Raw genomic sequence first — 21,347 nt, 5'->3', positions numbered from 1 at the left:
GGACAAAGAGAAAATCGTCAACCGTTTTGCCACGCGCGCGGCCGCTGTTGCGGTGTAGTAGTTTTACGGTACCGCGATGCGATTGTTCGTTGATAAATATAATTAACCGTCGGGAGCGGCGGCACATTATTATATCTTGGCCGGTACGTTGACGTGCGTTGCTGCTGTTGTATACAGCGCAACATTGCTACGCTATTTTCAGCCTTGAGAATCGCGCCACGTCAGATCTTCAAGGTTGAGCACGATTCGCCGCTCGGATTTGCCGTACCAAACACGCCGCCCCACCCCCTCCCTCTCCCCCGGTTGATTTCCCATTCTCGTAACGTTTTCCTTTCCCCGGGGTACCCACGGAGAGAAGAAGAAAAAAAATCCACCTCTCGTCGTACTTCGCCACAAGACTTAATACGGCTTATAAGATTACAATACGTCAGCAGTTGTAACGCGTATGGGTGTTTCCGTTGGTTTAACGTCGGTCCGTACGTTAGTACTTGTTGTATTACTCGCATCGCAGTGGCTCCGTGCCACGAGTATGTTCTCGGGGGAAAAATAATAACGTTTCGATAATGACATTGTAGTCTCGCGTCAAGACGGTGCGATTAAAATGGTTGTACAAGTTTTTTAACAATATTAAACAAGAAAAAAAAAAATACTACGTGACTCAAATAAATATTGTTACGGTTTTTTAAACATTTTTTGTTAGTCTGTTCGTGTGTAGTACCACAAACAAAAAAATAAAAAAAATTAGCGTCTATATTATATATAAGTTGTTTAAAAAATATTTTATTAAATCATTTTCGTGTAAAAATAAACAATCCGATTTATATATAAATAGGAGTACATTCCCGTACAGTAAAAAATACCTTTATGTTTTTGAAACTTCTCACGACAACAGTTTTGAAAGGAACTTTATACGGAACGTTGACTTTTTGTCAACAATCGTCATTTATAACATTGAGCTTTTAAGGTTTCGAATAATCTTCTAAGTGCATTTTAAGAAATAGGACTTAGGTTCTTGGCTTTATACACGTTGACCTGGGGCGTTTGTTACTTAATTATTCAACAACAATAAGAATAAAAATAATACCTAATCACAACATAATATAAATCTTAACAATATGCCCGTTGTAGTACATATATGTCATAATATAGATTAGTTTTAGAAAGTTATTGGTACGGTTTCGATAGAGATCCCCTTGGGGTTGCCCCGCGAGGCTAATACAAATGAGGTGTAATATAATAGAATAGGTAAAATGAAATTAATATTTTTTTTTTCCTTTTCATTATACAAATATCGAAACGTTCCTCCTATAGTTGATTGTTTTATTAATTTATCTCGATTTGTGCTTTTGTTTTTAATCCGATGACGAGCAATGAAGGGAGGTGTATATACTTCTGTTGAAAATGAATGTATTGTTGTGTCCATTCCGGATTGTTGTTTACACTGGCGGCGTGTGGTGGTGTTATAATCAAGGTGAATTCAACGACTATAACTTCCTAGTAATATTTATCCGTACACCATTAGACCTTCAACTCTGGAGCATCTCTTCCTGGTACACAGACGAGAATATATATTTGCGAAAAATAAGATCAATTTTTATTTACCGTAGAAAAAAAAAATTGAATATTTTGATAAATTAGTTTACAAGTTGTTAAGATATCGGGCAGCCATGTGTACGTAGGCGTGATATACGCTCGATAACAATCATGAAATTTACTGATTTTAGTGAAAGTTACGGTATTATTTAACGAGGATTTCAATTCGAGTCACTGGTCTTTTATTGGTGTATTTATCAAACAAAATTCAATGATGTTTGAACAAAACCACTCATAGGAAATCCCTATGTATATAAATCTATGAGAATCATTAAGGGAGTTGGAACACGTCATGTTTTTAACACCAAAACGCAGAAGCAGATTAACGTAGCCATTTTAACCTAACCATTTTTATTTAAACTTTATATTTGAATTTCTCATTTTCTCTCCAAGAACAATTAGGAAGTAGATGTTTATTTTTTTCCCCGAGTAATGGTAAAAATATTTTATCATTATATTTTTTTATAATAATTTCGATATTGTTTTTTTTTTTTTTTTTTTTAGAAAAATAGAACCATAAATAGAAAAAGTGCTTGCTAGTTGTCCTGGCTTAGATGATAAGAAATCAATTTTTTTTTTCAAAATGAAAATCTGGAAGTCTGGTCGATTTATATTCCCTTTTGACAATTTTTGCAGTTTTGTAAAGAATAAAATAAAATTTTATGTTGTACGAAGTGACATATGCATGTGCGTAAGAAAAATAATATCTTCTAAAACATGTCATGATCCAACCCCCTTAACATCGTTCATATATAATACCGATTTATCAGTGGGATCATATTAACAAACTTTAAAAATACGTGATTTCAAACAACATACTTATTCCAGTATCTCATCATTATTCAAACGACGACTTCGCTTTTTTATATTATATGTGTATTATTTGTTACGTATGTCCACCAACTCTCTCCTATTACAACGATTCCTGTTATTGTATACTTCCTGTGAAGTATCTAAAATATTTTCATTTTATTTATTTTTATTGGTTCTTGTATTATTTTTAGAAGTTTTTACATTTCATTATCCATCGAATCATCTATGTTATAATTATAGTCGTAAATGTTAATAATCATACATTTCGGATCTAATTATTTGATGTCACTTTATGTTATCGGTGCTCCGTCAAATTATCTCGGTCTCATATCATCTTTTTGCTCAAAATATTATTTGCTGTATAAATAACCCTACCATGTTTGTATTTGTCTGCTTTATTGTTTGTACAATACCATACCCACATCTACGGTCGGCTTTGTTATGTACTGTTTAAACCTGATATATTTACATGTTTTCTATCTTTCTCTTATTTCTCTTAAATATCTATCTTGGAATTTACTAACTGTTTGTTGTATTTTGAAATAGTTATTTTAAAACACATTTATACCGGTGCGCACCGGCGGTGAATTATTTTTATTTATTTAGCGTGGTCGAATTTTGCGTGCTTTTTATAATAATATAAGATTGTTTGTTTTTTTTTTTTTTTTTCTGAACCAAACTTACCAAGTCGCATTTCAAAAAAATATTTAGTCGACGCTGAGATGAACATTGTTCTTCATAAATATATTAGATCGTTACCTTTGAACTGTTTTCCACGAACACGGCCGCTGACCGCTATACGGGGTACCGAGATGTACCGTCGCGATTGCACTAACACAAGAAGAGACCCGCACGCGAACCCGAGGTGCCGGATTGCTCGCAGCAGCGTCGGATCAGAAGTGCATCATTCCGGTGCGATTACAAGGTATTACGCGAATCCGGTGACCTTCGTTCGCGAAGAAAGTAAAAGCGGAACTCGTCGGCGGTTCTGCACGCGCTTTCTTTCGCCGTGTTCGCATGTACGGTATACGTGTGTACCCTTACTCGTATTTATTATTTATGTATGTTCAAAACGTACAACACTCGTGGCGCACTCACTTTTCTCCGGCGACTGGGCCAAGGCAAATGGCCTTGACACCGTATACACTATGTGTGTGTATAATATATACCGCCGCCGCAACCGCATTCGCATTCGCGCGCGTACGTATAAGACTGCGGCGGTCTTCGCGGGCCGGTGGCAATGATCACAATCACGTCCATCTTTCAAGTCGCGCGCGCTATTATTGCGCAACAATGGTTCGTTGAAACCTAAAATCGCCTATAGTGTCGCGGCGACACTGTATTATGGTTAAGGTGCCGTACGGTGTATAATAATCGCCGGGAGATTTGACGCGCGTTTTCTCTTATCCCCCACCCATCACCTCCGTTCTTCCTCTCCTACCCTTCGCGTACTGCCACTGTTATTATAATATTTAGTTATTTTTTTTTTTTGTTTATTTTATTTTTCTTTCATTCTGAATTACCCCCCTTCTAACGTATACGCTGTCGCTCACGCGCGCACACATGACGGCGACGGCGACGATAGGCGTTCAAGTCTCCGAACACCGTGACCGGCCGGCGGCGGCGGTGGCAACGTCGCAACAACCGCGCCGCGCTCGGCCGGTATATAATATGCACAATCGTCGTTCGAGCCGTCCCGCTTAATGGAATAATATATTATTAATACATAGCAACCGTAGCGCGATTGCGCGTGCGCGCAAAGCCGCAACGCTGCCACTTAATTTCGTAAGCGGCGTGTATCGGTTGTGGCCGTTACGACGGTGGTGGTGTTCTCAAGGCCACACGCCTTCTACCTCTTACGTTTGTGTGTATATGTACGTATGTATGTATGTGCTTAATATTCATAGAATACACATAGAATTTATATACATACATGTTGTGTGTACGACCGTACAATCGGTGAGAAAATCGGTCACCTCTATCACCCTTCGCCCGTCCGTCCGACTGTGTATATCTTTGCTGTGTATATCTTTGCTCTTCGTCGAGTACGTATCTGTGTTCAACGCGCGTATATGTATACACATAAACATAATTATAATAATATTTTGCGCCTTTTCGTACGTTTATCTCTCTCTTTGTCTCAATAATCCCGTCGCAGCTTCGACGGCGAATTTACATATTTATCCTACACACGTAAACATTTCGCACGATCGGCTTTAACGAACCGTATACGCATTTTGTATGCGCGCACACACCGGTGTGTGAATAATTCTGCAATGCGTCTCGACCGTCTACTCTCAACCTCTTCAACGTGATATATCGACGGGCTTTTGCGCCAGACAAATGCAACAAATTCGTACGTTAAATCGACACCGTCCCACCCGTCCTGCAGTAACTGTGGTTAGGCGGAAAAAAAACAAGAAAATCGTTCATCTTCCGTCGTTTTCCTATGAGTCTTAACTTTTAACCGGGAAATCGATGAACATTCGCACGTGCGATCGCCAACGGAGAATCGGATCCGATGTCATTCGGTTGCGATTGAACTTACTGCCGTTGAAACGCGCTAAGGAGTGAAGAACGACAAGAATTGTAAACGATCGTATTTAGGCAGTGGTGACGATATTTATCGATATCTACTCGACCAATGTATCTCTGCTCTAATGGATTTTTTTTTTCTTTTGCTTTTGCTTCCAATCCGCTGTGCTAGCGATGTTTTATTTTTATTTGTTTTGCTGTCGAGTGTCGTCAACTCTGATGTGCCGTAGATTCGTATGTGCAATCGATTCATCGACGAACGTCGCTACGGCAAAGATGGTATTTCGCAATTTTCGCAATGCTTGTAATTATTTTCGTTTTAACGCCCAATCTCGATATGTATCCACTAAAATTACCTTTTGAAATCGCGCATGGCCTTACGCAATTGAGCCGTGGCGCAATACGCACGAATTCACCACACGCATATTTATTCGGTACGGGCCAGCGTCAGGTGGTTTTCGAATTTCTCATGCGTGCGTGTAGACAGTTTTTTAAAACCCTTTATTCTTACATCTTTAGACTTCTATACGTATACGTATTGTAGATATTTTTCATTCTCATTGTTATGTTTTTTTTTTTCAATTTTATTATCGACCGGGTCCGAAGAACTGTGATTATCATTGAAATATGTGCGTGAGTACATATGAGTTTGTAATGCGTCTCACGGTTTCTTAAAAAATCGTTTTATTTTTATTTTCGATAAAATGAAAGTTTTTTGACATAATTCCGAGTTATCCGATTTGTGTTCAAACTTTACTATTAACAAATCTGTTTCGTTTTCATCGGTTTTTGGTTGCCGATTTGAATACTATTTTTGACATTTTTTTTTTTTTTTACTTATAACGTATCGATCATTCTTATTACGATATAATAGACTAGGTACAACATCTGTTGTACTATCAATCGCTACGTCCATAATTTACAGTATATCTTTTTTATTTTTTGTGTTGTTACTCGTATGCGTCATAATCTGCGCTATAACCGGTTTATTGTATTTACTGCAACTCGAGATCTGTCAGTACGTGAAATAATAAACATTATTATTCAAAAATGCAACGTACACTATATGGTATTGTCTTCTATGTATAGAGACCAGAGAAATACCTTGTACAAAACGTATGACGGATTATGATCTTCACGGCTTCATATGTGTACGATCTGTTTCGATCGGAGTATTGTTTATTTTTTACTCGACGTAATTTGTTTCGGATAGTGTATCAAAATTATTTGTCGGCCGAATATCGTTTGGTTGTCTCCCCCGCCGTTGTTTTACGACTTGTTATACCTAACCTACGTAACGTGTGTGTGTGTGTGTGTGTGTGCGTGTGGGTACAAATCGTTATTATAACGTTAATGTTCCGATTGCGTGTAAGACGTGTTCACCTTAAATTTTTCAGTGTTACTAGGGGGGTGGGGATGTACGATTAAAGAGAAAGACGGAGACGAAGACGTTTTCAAACTTGAAACCATTTGACCCGTTCGATTTCGCGTTGTTAAAATCTATTGTAATACTCGCTGCTTCGATGCCGCATTACCGTCAACAGTATTCGACGACTCCACAGTATTTTCAATCAAATTATTTTCAACGCACACCATAACCATTTATTGTAAATTTTGTTTTGTTTTTTTTTTTCAAATTTTTTCAAACGCGTACCGTTCCGTAACAGCCAACTTGTGTAGCAGTTTTACGGGCACACACTTTACCTAACCTACTATGGTGTGTACGGGGAACCGGAGAGGATGACTGCGCAATACGGCAGTTGTCGTTACGCCGTGTGTGCACGCGCGTAGAGCCTACCACGACGGTTCGTGTGCGTACGTCGGTTTGGTATAATAACTTTAATAACAGGAGGAACGCCGAGGTTTTTCCACTGTTATTACTGCGGATGGGTCCGGGGGGGACGTATGCGATGAGAACCATTGTTGACTGTGAAATACGTACGCGTATATGCATTTATGTACAATGCGGTTTACACGAATAAATAATAATATGGACGTACGTTTCCGATTCTTTGGTACAATAATTTTCTGGACGGCCACGCCATGAGAGGATTCGTCGATATTATCGTCGTGTTCACGCCCGTGTCGCGTCGTCCGAGTCTTTTTTTTTTTTTTTGATTCGTGCGCACCGCGTATATAGGTAGAGTACAGCAGCAGCAGCAGCAGTAGTGTTCCCCTCGCCATGATTTTCTCGTCGGCGTAATTATATTAATTGTGTGCGCGCACGATGTTACACGGCGTATTGTTTTTTTATTTTTTTTTTCGCAGTCGAAACGCCGTCGCGCGCACCGCATACGATATTCTAACGCATAACTCTCGGCGGTCTGCCCACCGGTCGCACGTATTAGGATTTACGTGTGTTTCTCCAATCGGTGTGTGCGACGAAAACCGTGTGGCGTAATTGTCTATTGTCACATAATCGCACGGGCATCGAATACCGTTTTTAGTCTCTACGTGTACACGTTTATCTCGACTCGCGTTTGAACCGAAAAAACCGTTGTAAACTTACCGACGGCGATGTTATTGACGTATACATGTATCCTACGTATGGTGTACCTATTACGAGCGTTGAATTCAATTTGTTCTCGGCTTACGTTTTGTAACGCATACATATATTTATTCGATTGGACTGCTATTAAACGCTAATCATGATTGATAGTTCGTGTATTATTTTTGCTCGGTGTACAGTTTTCTATTTACACTTTAAATGTTTCCATCTGGGCTTAAAACTTTTATCCTTTTTTTAAATCATACGTTTTCTTTTACGTGTTTCCCGATTCACGTTGAAATAATCGTCCTTTGGGTTGTGTATGAATTATTGGTGTTTAATCATCAAGAGTATGCGCCAGCAGTCTTAGTAATACGTAATATAGATTAGGTTATTTGGTGTTTTCATTTAACACAGCCGTTTACCCCACCGTATGCATATCAGTCCAATAATGTGTCTTGTTGTGTTTCAGCTGTCCGAGCCGATAGGATGCGAGGTGGTCGAAACAAATTCGGTCCCATGTACAAACGAGACAGAGCGAGAAAGTTGCAGATGATGCGACAGCGACAGATGGCCGTGCAGACGTTGCGCGGTGGTGTGGTCACGTCGGCCGCAGCAAACAGTCACCACCAATTCGCCATGTTGGCCGGCGACGCGGTCACGCTGGGCCAATATCCAGGCTCGACTATCACCTCAACAGGTTCCAGTTTGCACATCAAACAAGAAATTCAGATTCCTCAGGTGAAAATTCTTACTTGTTCATAAGAAACTTTTTGATTTGCTAACATTTTGTTCATCTTAAAATGTCAACGAAAATAATTATATTACGTGTAAATCGTATTTTGACTGTATTGTTTTTCCTATAAAATGTATTTTATTTCTATATATACATTTTTTAACTAACTTATTTAATACTTTATGCCTCTTTATAATTGGAATTACTACTTCAATTGTATTTTCTGAATAGGTTGAAAAATATCCATGGCAATATAGTTCCTGCGATACCAATCACGAATATATTTTAAGTGCTCGAAAATCGAATTTTAAGTACAAGTCTAGTTTACCAAATTACTTATAATAAGCGTGAACTACGATCGTAATCTCTTTAAAGTTTAACTTTAAACTGATAAGATCTTGCTAGAAAATTCAAAAGTGTTTCAATACCCTTAAAACGTATGCGTCAGTGGTGTCAGTGTCACAACTATCAATTTCACATAATTCTCATAATTATTATTCGCCGTTAGCATGTGTCTAACACTATTGCGTAAATTTCGAAATTCGAATACACAGTTAGAAATCCGAACACCGTAATTATTCTCACACGATTGCGGCGGGGTCTCAGTACGTGAAAATAAAATGTAATTACGATATATATATATATATTTGATTTCACACTAGGAAAATACGTGCAACCCTTAAATTGTCTACCCTTAAATAGTTGCGCCAGCGCGTCAGACTAGAGAAAATATAATATGCACCCTAAGTATTTTTTTTACAAATGCTGTTTTATCTGTTTCTAACAGGTGTCATCGTTGACGTCGTCGCCCGACTCCTCGCCCAGCCCGATCGCCGTGGCTCTGGGCCAGGCAGGACTGGGTTCTCTGGCTACGGGTGCCGGAGTCACCACGTGCGCGGTCAACCAGCACTCGCAGATGACGTTGCAAATCGTCGCTTCCGCCAACGGCAATAACAACAACAACAACAACAGCAGTAACAACAATAACTCGGTGGTGACCAACATGAGTGGAACGAACGGCGGCGGACCCCCGTCGCAACACCAACAGCATCACCAGCAACAGCAAGCGCAACAACAACAGCAACAACAGCAACAGCAACCGCAGCAGCAGCAGCAGCAGCAACAACAACAACAACAACAATCGGCCGGCGGTCCCGCAGCGTCCATGTTGTCCGTGAATAAAATGTGGTCACCTCCGTCGTCGCCGAAAAATTACCTGATCCACCAGCAGCAGCAGCAGCAGCAGCAACAACAGCAGCAGCAACAACACCACGTGCAGCAGCAACAGATGGTGGACGGCGGCGGCAGCTCGTCGGCCACGTCCAACGGTACCAGCGTTGTGACGGGCAGCAAGGGCATGCCGCCCATGATCCGGGAATTCGTGCAGGGCCTGGACGACCGGGAGTGGCAGAACTCGTTGTTCGGCTTGTTGCAGAGCCAGACGTACAACCAGTGCGAAGTCGACCTGTTCGAACTCATGTGCAAGGTGCTCGACCAGAATCTGTTCTCGCAAGTGGACTGGGCGCGGAATTCGGTGTTCTTCAAAGATCTGAAGGTAAGGTACATTGTCGTTTTAAACCCCCGCGACGTGTAACCGTTAACTGCACCCCGTAAGCGCTTACCGCCGTACGTAGACGTGTACGATATAGATAGCGTAGATCTCCAGGGACGGGAGCGGATGAACTCGGTTTCGTATGTTTTTGACGGCAAGGGATAAAACGTCCACCGAATTATTTTTATCTCCGCTGCACCTTGTATCGCGCGTTAACCGCTTTGCCGCTTTCCGGGTCGTAAAAATGTCCGCGCCAGTCATTTCGAACGCGCGTGATGATGATAACGGCGTAATGGGTCAAACGACGACCGTACAACGGACATCCATTTTTACAGGCCCCGTAGTGACCGATATAGTAACGATAGAATATTAATACATCGGTCGCGTGAGCGGTCCATTACACATTCGTGTAGAACGTGCGCGCGCGTGTGCAATACAGCTGCGGAACGGTCTCGTTTCGCGGTTTGCGGGACTCCGCCAGCGGTCGTGCGGCGGTGGGCGGGGGCAAAAAAAAGTAAAAAGTAAAATGAGGCCAAGTTCGTCGCCGCCATTTCTTGTGCACACGCACAAGCACCTCTCGTGATCACGTAAAATGTATAATACGAAATAATATGTAATGCACTGTCGCGCGGCGGCGCCGTACGGTTTTTTTGCGCAACTGCGGCGCGCGCACAGAAAAGCCGACCGGAGGAGAGAACAATGCCGTGCGCGCGTGCAATTGCGACGTAGGTGAACACACGCATTTTATTCCATTATTATATTTAATGTATTTTGTATGCGCGCGCGTTTACGTTTGCGTATGTGTTTAATTAATGACGAAAAAAAAAAAAAAACAATCGGCGCGACGGAGAAGCAACAGCAATAATGATAACAACAGAACCATCTTACCGCCATCGTGTGTGGATACCCTCGTGGGATCGATCCGGCGCGGGGGGAGGGGATCGAACGTTCGCGTCCAGATCGCATTGCACGACGTACGCGATTTTAAATAATAATTCGTTTTACGCGCGTGTATAGTGACGAATGATAGTAAAGTGTTTTTTCTTTTTTATTGCGGGCGGCGGCGTTTAAAAATACGAAAAAAGAGTAGCGCATGGCGCTCGTCGGCTATTGCCGCCTGTTGTTGGCCCGGCACAAAGAGAACCGACGCCGTTGCCGCCGCTGCCGCCGTCGGCCACCGTCGTCGCGGCACCGGCCCGCAGTCGTCCCGGGGGCCCGATTTAGGGGCACGGCGTCGGCGGCGGTGCGCGCCGGTAACCGCTGCCGCCGCCGCCGTCGTTTCCCCCGCACCGCCGCCATCTATCACGATGCTCATTACGTGCGCCGGGGTCGGCGTTGCCGTTCCGTCGTTCATCGCCGTTGATAAATGTTAATCGAGTGAACGTCACCCGCCCCGCGTTCACTCGTATCGGTGCGGTGTGTCGACGACGGGACGACTTTATTCGCGAAATTCGTACTGTGTTATTGCTAGTCACCACTAACTACTGCGTTGTACTACTATAGTACTACTACTATACTTCTTACTCCGATGTTCGCTGGTGGGGAGAAATTAAAAAAAATAAATAAATAAAATATTCTTCATCGTAACGCTCCCCGTATCTTTTTCGTTTCTGTCTATGTTTCTCGACCCGTTCAACGCACGAAAATTCGGTTTCTACAATACCATTCGGTCCGTACGCCCGTTCATTTATTAATAAATTAATCATTTACACTTCGGCCTCGTGCACGTATTCCTTTTTTTTCTGGGTCATTTCGGCTGTGGTAGTGTGTACGCGTTCGATTCTCGTGCGCGCACCACCCGCGACGCAAATGCGAGCTACCAACGGCCACCAACGTGTTCTCGTACGCTATATAGCTATTATTATTATTATTATTATTATTATTATTATTAAAATCCGCCGTTTTACCTATAACGTTATTAGATTCTCCCCTCAAACTAGGTTTTATTTTCGTTCATACAGATATGCGTAGGATAACAACAGCAGTAATTTGTGTTCTATTCAATACGATTTTTCAGTATTTTTCTTTTCGTCAACCGAAACATCGGGTTGAAATTAGAAATATATCCTATCACGCATCATCGTTATTACGGATTGAATATTTCCCTCGCCCTCTTCCGGGCTTGTCATTTTCCAGCTCTTTAAAGAGTCACTTTTTCAAAAACTATTATTAATAAGTCGACATTTTAACGATGAAAACACGAATTTCTAAACATCGAAGAGCGAACGATGACCATCACAACGCACTTCACTGTGACCGTATTTAAAATTCCAAAAACTCAACATTTCAACTGTAAAATAAAATATTAAAGGGAACATTTTTGCATTCTATTGGTCGAACAAAATACTTTTACCTCTCGCTTGTAATAACGCGGAGAACGAATTATTTTCGAATAAAATCTATTCTTGATAGTGCTCCTTTGTCGAGTTTAAAATGTTCTGTGTTTCGAGCAAAACATAGATAGTATATTGATCCATCTTTATTTATGTTCCTTTGTCACATTCAATGCTATGAAGATAAAATGCATTCAAATAAATATAAAATATGGACCGGATACTATACTTGTGTTATACTACCATATCATAAAACAGGCAACTCCCATTAGTGGCGCACGGTTGTTCAGCGCACTGCATGTATCCAACGAGGCAAAAAAGTTTGCACAACGCCCATGACACATATTTTGGAACACGTATTTCTCTTCGTTTTCTTTATATATATTTAACAAAATTAAAACAATATACATTTGCGAAATGGTTGAAAACCCAAAACGTGTTTTAAGAACAGTGTATTATGTGTAAACAATGTTTTATTTTAACCGAAAGAATGTTGATAGAATAATATTATTATTAACTTCACGTAAATCCACAACGGTGTATTTAAAGAAATACATAAAAAAAAGTTATAAATAACCTGAGTATCAAGGTCAAAAGTATTTTGTATTTTTTAAGACTGAAAAAGATGTACAACAAAAATTCTAAAACAGGCGTTTGAGATTTGGCGTTCATATTTTGCTTACTTGAACACTCTATTAACCACTGTTTGGTTATAATTATTATAGATTTTGAAACAAACTATCACGTTCATATCATTATTAAGTTGCGTTTTGTTTACTTTTTCGTAGTTTTTGAATGTTTTTTAAATTTAAACTTATATAAATTATTTTCATCAACAATAAATATTATTTAAACAAAAAATATTGTAAATAATTCTATAAACTTTGTATAAAACTCCATTTAAATTATATATATATAACTAGAATTTCTTATTTTGTGAAAATAAATGTAATTAAAATGTTAGTATCCTATTCGTTATACCTTACCATAATCCAAATTCAAAATGTTCATCAAAATTACAATGACGACTAAGTATTTTTAATAGTAAATAATAATATGTAAAAATATATAAAAACAATATTTATAATTTATTATACTTAATCTATACTGTATTAAACTATAAGTACTTTGAAATTAAAATTCCAATATTAATAAAATAAAACTGGATGAAAAATACTTTAATGTCTCTATATGCGTGTATAAAAAAATTGCGTGATTATGAAAATATTTTTTTGTCCTATGGAATTTTGGTCGTTTATCTGTTTTTTTTTTTTTTTTTACTGTCAGAATATTGTTATTTTCCGGAAAATCTACTGGAAAATTTTTCAAAAGATTACCATATAATCCACCATATGCGTCCAGTTGTATAACTTTGGTTGGTGGTAATCATGAAATAATTTTGATTTTTCGTGTTATACATTTATAAAAATATTAAAAATAACAAACTTTGTATCGTCTATTTTTATATATTTTGTTATTGGTTTTATAATAAGCTTTTTTCTTCAAATTCTTTGAAATTGTTTTCGGCTAAAGGTTTTCTTGTGATATGGTATAGAAGAGCAAAAACCTCCCGGCTCGTCTCTTGGGAGTTTTTGTCAGAAATTGAAAAATTTGTGACAGTAAATTTGAAGAAAAATTATATATCATATTCGATGATGACATCCAGTCGGTAAAGAGAGGGGCAATGACGATGGAAGGGACGGTCGAGCAAGCGAGCGGTGGCGAGACATAGATGGGGTGTACGTAGTAACGGGGTGTCTGTGACTGGGTTAATTTGGTTATGGTAGGTCATGGTCAGGCCAGGGATCGATCCTTTAGAAGGGAAGGGGTATGTACGACTATACGTCATCGTGTTTTCGCGTACGTGTAGGTCGCCCTGAGACGTCGATCACACCCCTCTTGTGTCCCACTTCCGCGTGAAACACTTCATTTTCTTTTCGTTTGTTTTTGTCAATTTTATGCCACTATCCTTTATTATTATACTCGATCCATTATTTTTTTTTTATCGCTACTATTATTTGTCGTTATTATTTATGAACTCGATTTTATTGTAAAGGCGCTTGGTTTTTTTTTTAAAAAAAAATTTTACGGGCTTCGTTTATTTCTCGATCGTTTATACGTGCCAATAATAAACGATACAACACATGCAGGAACGAGTACGTACTCAACGACAAAGGTGGCGTTTGAGACTACTTCGTCGTGTTCTAATGACCTATTTACGATAGTTGCCAAAAAATATAGATGTACATTTTACACCGTGACCATTAATTGTTCCCCGTTTTAATTAATATTACGCGTCGGTTTATATCATATCGGCGGCACTTCTCTTCTACGCACGGGTTCATTGTATTCGCGACAACGGTGGGTTAAGAAGACACTTGTGTGTATATTTATATCAAAAAAAAAAAAAATAATAATAATAATAACAACATACACACGATTTTTGTGTAAATATTAATGTCATGAACCGCATGCCAAGTTTTGTCACCTTGAATAATGTTCTTAATAAACATCGGTGAACAATAAAATAGTAAAAAAAAAAAAAAATATATACACATGCGGAAGTGTTGAAAAAAATTGGCAACATATAAACATCGCTGGACATTGCGACTTCATTTCGTACACAGACTGCTAGGTACTATTGTAGTTTATTTTTTACTTAGGTTCATCGGCCTAAGATTTTGTTTAGTGTTTAGACACTTTGTTATTGTTTGCCCGTGTCGAAGACGACTATCACACACACGTGGGTCTTGAATGTTCATATTTCCCACCCTTGTAAAAAATAAGTGTAAATTAGTATCGTGTATAAATTCTCTATAGGATTATTCATACAAAAACGTGTATGGTAAGATTAATGCATATCGTATAATTTATATGTAACTCAGATGCCTGGGAAATTTAAAAATTTTCAATTTTGTAATGGTGGTCGATCATATAACATTACGTGTACACTGATCAATGTATCAATTCATTATTTCGTGATATTGAAATATGTCATCATTCCCTCTATACATTCACTTCTGAATTTTCTAGATATCTTATATACTGCTTAGTACGTTTTTATCTATTTATACTGTAAGATTCTTATCGCTACATGTCTGAACGAATTATACATATTGTATATCTAACAAGTGAAATATTTTGTTAATTAAATTTTTTGTTATTTTATATCGGTTGAATCAACTAAATAATAGTTTTGTTTCCCTATCATTGTCATCTTAACTTTGTGGTGCGTATATGGTGAATGGGTTTGTTTTGTTTCATAATATTTTAACATTTTAATAAATTTAATCTCTCTTCTCTTACCAACCATTTACAAATTATTCAAGTCTCAAATCTTTAAACGCGTTTTATTTGGGTAAATATGAGTTTTATTTGAGGTAGTGAAATTTATGTAGCGGTGTGCTTTACAGTGTACACATTGTTGATGGGCCCTCCCTAAATCCATATCTCCTGTATTTATCTGTCATAATAGGTTCTTTTCGCGACCTATCCGTAAAGAAAAAAATCAGTTTGTTGATATTTAAATAATTTTCGTTTTTATAAAATTAATAGTATCAATTTTGTCGATTTGAACGAGTGTTTTTAAAATCATATATCGGTTGAGGTTACAATTATTAATTGTGTTATTTAAACGATTAATGTTTGTTGATCTTCGTCTAACTAGAACAGTGGTTCTCAACCGGTGTGACGCGGCACACTACTGTGTCGCGAGATCGACTAGGTATGCCGTGAAAAATGTCTGATATTTGAAAATACCGATTGATGAAACTATGACAGCTAAATATCAATTAATTTTGCAGATAAGACGATACATATATAGATAAACTGTACGGTTCTAACCCAACTGGATATCTTAGCGCGCAGCCAAAGTATTTTTTTGTTTTCAAGTGCATGAGTGTGCCGCGAAAACTTGTAATGCATAATGGTGTGCCGTGAACAAAAAATGGTTGAGAACCACTGAACTAGAACATAATAATTACTTTCCTCGTTTTGTACATGTATAATTTATGTGTGTGCGTGCGACAACGTGATTTTACATTTGTAAATATTGACACTTGCATTTCCATCTTTCAACCGTTTCTATGTCGGTTTTCGTAACCGATGTCTTGCGTTGAGATATTATCCTGCTGCAGTATGCAGTTCGATTTTCCCGGAGTAATATACGACTAATTAGTCATTAAGCACCATGTTGAAATGACATAATGCGCGTTTTAAACGTTGCGGTTAACGTGCGTATGTGTTTTAACGTCATTCTCAGAAAACTCATACTCGCGAACGCATTTCGACCGTGGTATACGATGTAGCGTATGAAATACATATTCGTTTGTGATACCGTAATTTAAACGAATCCTAAAAACCTCGCTCGCGTAAGCAAGAATGATAAAACTCGCTCATATAAAAATATTATTACGTTGTAGTTGTTTATTATCATTATTTTTTTTACCTGTATCCTGTGCACCACATGTCAAGTGTCCCGTTCTACAATATTACATGGTTTTTGTGGATCGGTAAAAAATCGTCAGGAACGCGTTATTATATTCGATATATATATCGATATATATATATATATATATTATATCGTATTATATCGAAATTCTAACGTTTTGCGGCGTTAAAACCCCATAAATGATATTCGATTCTATATAGGTTGTTTGCACTCGTTTCCGAGACTTTCATAATAACACTAATAATAATACCTAATAATAATAATAATAATAATAATAATAATAATAATAATAATAATAATAATAAAGAACATCCCGCCTGGGGGGAGGGGGGGCAAACACGGTGTATTATACGACTGCGTTTTTCCTCCGGCAGCGTGTCGGATTTTCCACGCGCGCGCCACGTATTTACGAGTGAAATCATCGGCATTGGCCTTGGGCTCAAGGTTTTTCCAGTGAAAGCGGAAAACGCGGATGAGATGATGGACGGAGAAAAAATAAGGCCCGCGTAATCGCGCGTAACGCGTTTTACAACTGCTGCTGCTGCTGTGCTATGAATTCTGTTTTTCTTCCGTCGACCACCACTGACACACACCGCTGGTAATGTAATATGGAATTACGATTGTAAAAAAAAAGGAAAAAACATAATATAATGCTGTAACGCGTGCAACCCAGTAGATATATATCAGCAATTTACATCCGATGGATGCTGGGAAAAAGGGAGTCGCAGCTTTCTTCCCGCAGTACTTATCGCACGTTCTCGTGTATTATATATATTGTTTACCGATGACTTAACGGTCTTGCGCGTACATCGTATACGCGACGATTTTAAACTTCAAATGTTGATCCAACATTGGAGTTCATTACAGTAATTAATAACCATACAAACATCGTTCGCAAACGCGTACGCTGAAAATATAATCGCAATTCGACATCATACTATACGGGGTTGAAAAAAAAGTCACGATTCACCGGAACCGCCCTTTAGGACCACTCGTCGTATTTCGTACATTCGTATGCGCGCGTTCTATACCGCTGTTCGTGACCCGCTAGAAGTCGCTTTACAATATGGACGGACCTAAAATTGTACCTACTAGTACGACGCACTTTGTGCAACAAAATCTTATTCGTCTGAGTCGTAAAAACAATACTGATTATCGGTTAAAGAGCATCGTTTTATACTAAACATGGAACGTCGTTTCTACGGTACGTTTATGTATAACGGTTTAAGTTCGAGAATAGGTTCGTCCTCAACCGTTAATAATAACTCGACGGGCTCGCCGAACGTCTTTACGTTAAAACAATCAAGCGTACCATGCGAAAAATCGAACGTTTCAATCCCGGTCCCAATTGTAGAACGAAATCGCCGTCCGTCCGCGCGTCCTGACAAACGCGCGAGTCGTTTCGGATTTACGATCGCTGTACGTCGTACGATTATATCATTATTGTGTACAGCAATAATAATAGTAATAGTAATAATATGTAATACACCTACCGTACCGTATAGAGATAGATACGTTTACGCGCCGCACAAGCAAGCGCGCGCGGTTGCCGTCGTCGTCGTCGTCACAGACTCTTCTTTCACTTTTCAAGGTCTTTCGATTCGTTGCGCGCAAATGGAAGTGCTCCGCGCGCGCGATGGGGCGAGAATACACACACGTTATTATTGTACGTGTAATAAACGAATATTTTTCTTTCTCGTACGCATTTACACTCGATTCGTACGCATTATATTGTATTTATTTGTGTACCGTGCACACGTGTACCCGTACCTATACCTGTACGCGTAGAGCGGGAACATGGAAAGAAGAAAAAAAAAAGAAAAATGATTACAATCGAGACGGCGACGACCTGCCGTCATCGTTATCTCGCGTTACGCAACGGAATTCTCATATCCTCTGCAAATACACGTACACGGGGGTTTTCAAAATTCGTGTGACGGTCACCGTAAAACGGCTCTATGCGTCAGTCGTGTAGCTACGTACGAACGTGTGTAAATGGAATCTAGTTCGAACCGTTCAACTCTATATTCTCCTTCTTGATTTGACAACGAAACAAAATAAAATCAACTACAAATCCATCGTGTACCAATCGGAATAATAATAATAAACTTCATCTAAGTTAACGAAGTTTTCATTATTTATACTCAAACACTAAGTTGAATGGTTAACTGTCTCTTGAAATCCAACAGATTTAGATAAATTCGTCACAATAGATTTCACAATAGATTCGTGTGTACTATCGTGAATCCGTCGTAAAGACTCGTCGTCTCCCTTAAACCATACGATATCGTATTAATTCCAATTACGACGAGGCATAGCTCCTTTCATCTCCGTCCACCGCGTACACGTATTTTTATTGTTTGTAACGATGATAACATAATAATTGCCCTGCAGATGTTATGCCAATATCCTCCGTCAAACACTATAAATGTACACACTATCCGTGTATACATGTATCGGTCTATATAATTATAATATCATTATCGGTCGAATTGTGATTGTTGCTATTTTGAAGCAATTTTAAATGTTCGCAGTTTAAATACATGTTGTACTTGTTTGTTTACAATATCATTACGCAGTGACAATTTCAATTTTTAAACATGTTTTTTTCGTCTTCTCATTACAGGTAGACGATCAAATGAAACTGTTGCAGCACTCGTGGTCGGACATGCTGGTTCTGGACCACATTCATCAGCACATGCACAATAACTTGGCCAACGAGGTTATGTTGCACAACGGACAAAAGTTTGACTTGCTCGCTCTCGGTCTGCTCGGCGTCTCCTCGATGGCCGATTGTTTTGCCCGTGTCGTAGACCAGTTACAGGACCTCAAGTTCGACGTGGGCGATTATATCTGCTTAAAGTTCCTGTTGCTCCTAAACCCCGGTAAGAGCACGCTCCCGCGGCATTGACCTATATAAGTAATATATACGGTCACATGTATATCATATCTGGACTAAACAGATATATGCACGAGATGTACGTAGTGCTGTTACGTTCTTCTCAACGCGATGGATACGGTTTTGTTTTCTTAACACTGTTATACTTAACATATTATATTCTTGCAGACGTCAAAGGAATCGGGAACAGTAAACACGTTCAAGAAGGTCATGAGCAAGTGTTGAAGGCCCTGATGGAATATTGCTTTTCGTTCAACACTCAAGTGCCGGTAAAAAAAAAAAAAAAGACCATTTAATATATTATACATCAGAAAGAGTTATCACTACTGTCCGATGATTATACAAGTTTTTCTCGTACGTGTTTTGCAGGAAAAATTAACCAAACTGTTGACCGTGTTGCCCGATATCCATCACATAGCTACTAGAGGCGAAGAAAGTTTGTACTTGAAGCACTGTAGCGGTGGCGCTCCCACGCAGACATTACTCATGGAGATGCTGCACGCCAAGCGAAAATAACACCAACTTAAAACACACACACACCACTCACCACCAAAATAGTATATATCATAATGATATGTCATAAATTTGTATTTATATAAATACATAAAATGCGTATATATTTATTTATGTACCAAAATACTACACACAACACACCACTATACCACATATGTCATCAACATCATAAATGAGAAGAAGAGACATGCACGCCTCGTACTCGTTCATACGTAAGAGCGCAAATACTATTATTACCATTATGATTAGTACAATTAATATTATCACGCTCGTCCTTGTACAGGCACTAGTTGCTGTACTACTGTTACAAGTATTAGTTAAAGTCACTCGCAGGAGGAGGCCCTCACGCGTGCGACAAGTTTAACCCGTTTGATTACCATTATCGGTGACTACGCGACTAGTTTGCGCTATTCACTTGTTATCTAGATGTTCACATATACGTGTTATTTATTTGGTTTTTTTTCTGCAAAATAATTATTATTATTTTTCATTTAATCGCTAACCCGTCCGGTGTCAAGGGGGACTTGTCTCGATATTTCGCGTCATTATACTGTTGACTCACTTCTGCATGTGTGCTCGATATTTGACGATACATGTGCGCTCTTAAAAGCTGTGTCCCGGTAATTAAAGGACGATAATTAGGATGATGCATTATGATTGTGCGTTGACCAACCTAGAGATTGGACTCTGAATTGTGTCATCCGCTAAAATTGTCTTCGAAATTTTTTTTTTTTTTTGATAATTTCTATTATTTTGTAATAAAATCTTATGTAGAGGAGTTCGTCGCATATCTATACTTCATTCACTAATCAAACTTTTGTCCGGGTTTACTGATTAAATCGTAACCTCATGGCGTGTATGTTTTCCTGTCACATTACACATTTAATATTTAGTGTTCTTATTTTCATATTTTTTTTTCTTTTTTTAGGGTTGGCTAAATATTTCTAAAGACCGATCACCATCAACGTCTATTTGAACGACAGCTACGTTACCATGACAACTTTCAATATATTTTGAGTCATCCAGAGTTACCAACTGATCTCGTCGACAGCGTCATTACACACGTACGCGAACGTTGGTCAAAACTACTCTTATACACTAGATACACCACTAATGTACACATTTACTAATACACAATTACATAATTACACACATACACTCACACACAAATACATACACAAAGACACACCACATAAATATTATTTATTTTTAATTATTTAATTTATGTTTTTTTTTTTTTTTTTTTTTTTTTTTGAGTAATTCTTCCGATGACTAATGAACTTTATTGTGCTTATGCGCTCGCAAAAACCAATAATTATTGATATGTTAATTGTTCATATAATGCATATATATTATTGCATATGTATACATATATTTTTAATATAAAAAATATAGTTTGTAAATATTATAATGATTTTAATGCTTAGATTAGGTA

General features: G+C 38.5%; 1 protein-coding gene across 2 annotated transcripts in view; it reads left to right on the top strand.

The window, feature by feature from the left end:
* LOC112685974 (nuclear hormone receptor FTZ-F1-like) overlaps positions 1-21,061 on the top strand; it is a 55,471-nt gene extending 34,410 nt beyond the window's left edge. For both annotated transcript variants that reach the window (XM_025558049.1, XM_025558050.1), the window contains exons 5-10: positions 7,902-8,170; positions 8,953-9,720; positions 19,127-19,385; positions 19,568-19,668; positions 19,769-20,124; positions 20,841-21,061. In XM_025558049.1, the coding sequence (XP_025413834.1) occupies positions 7,902-8,170; positions 8,953-9,720; positions 19,127-19,385; positions 19,568-19,668; positions 19,769-19,915 (1,544 nt within the window). In that variant the 3' untranslated portion in view covers positions 19,916-20,124; positions 20,841-21,061. The remainder of the gene's footprint in view (positions 1-7,901; positions 8,171-8,952; positions 9,721-19,126; positions 19,386-19,567; positions 19,669-19,768; positions 20,125-20,840) is intronic.
* Positions 21,062-21,347: the final 286 nt, after the last annotated feature.

Source organism: Sipha flava, unplaced genomic scaffold (genome assembly GCF_003268045.1).
Source record: "Sipha flava isolate LNK unplaced genomic scaffold, YSA_version1 299_pilon_pilon, whole genome shotgun sequence".
NCBI lineage: Eukaryota > Metazoa > Arthropoda > Insecta > Hemiptera > Aphididae > Sipha > Sipha flava.
Note: the sequence above shows the minus strand (reverse complement) of the source record. Positions and strands in the feature narration are given on the sequence as shown.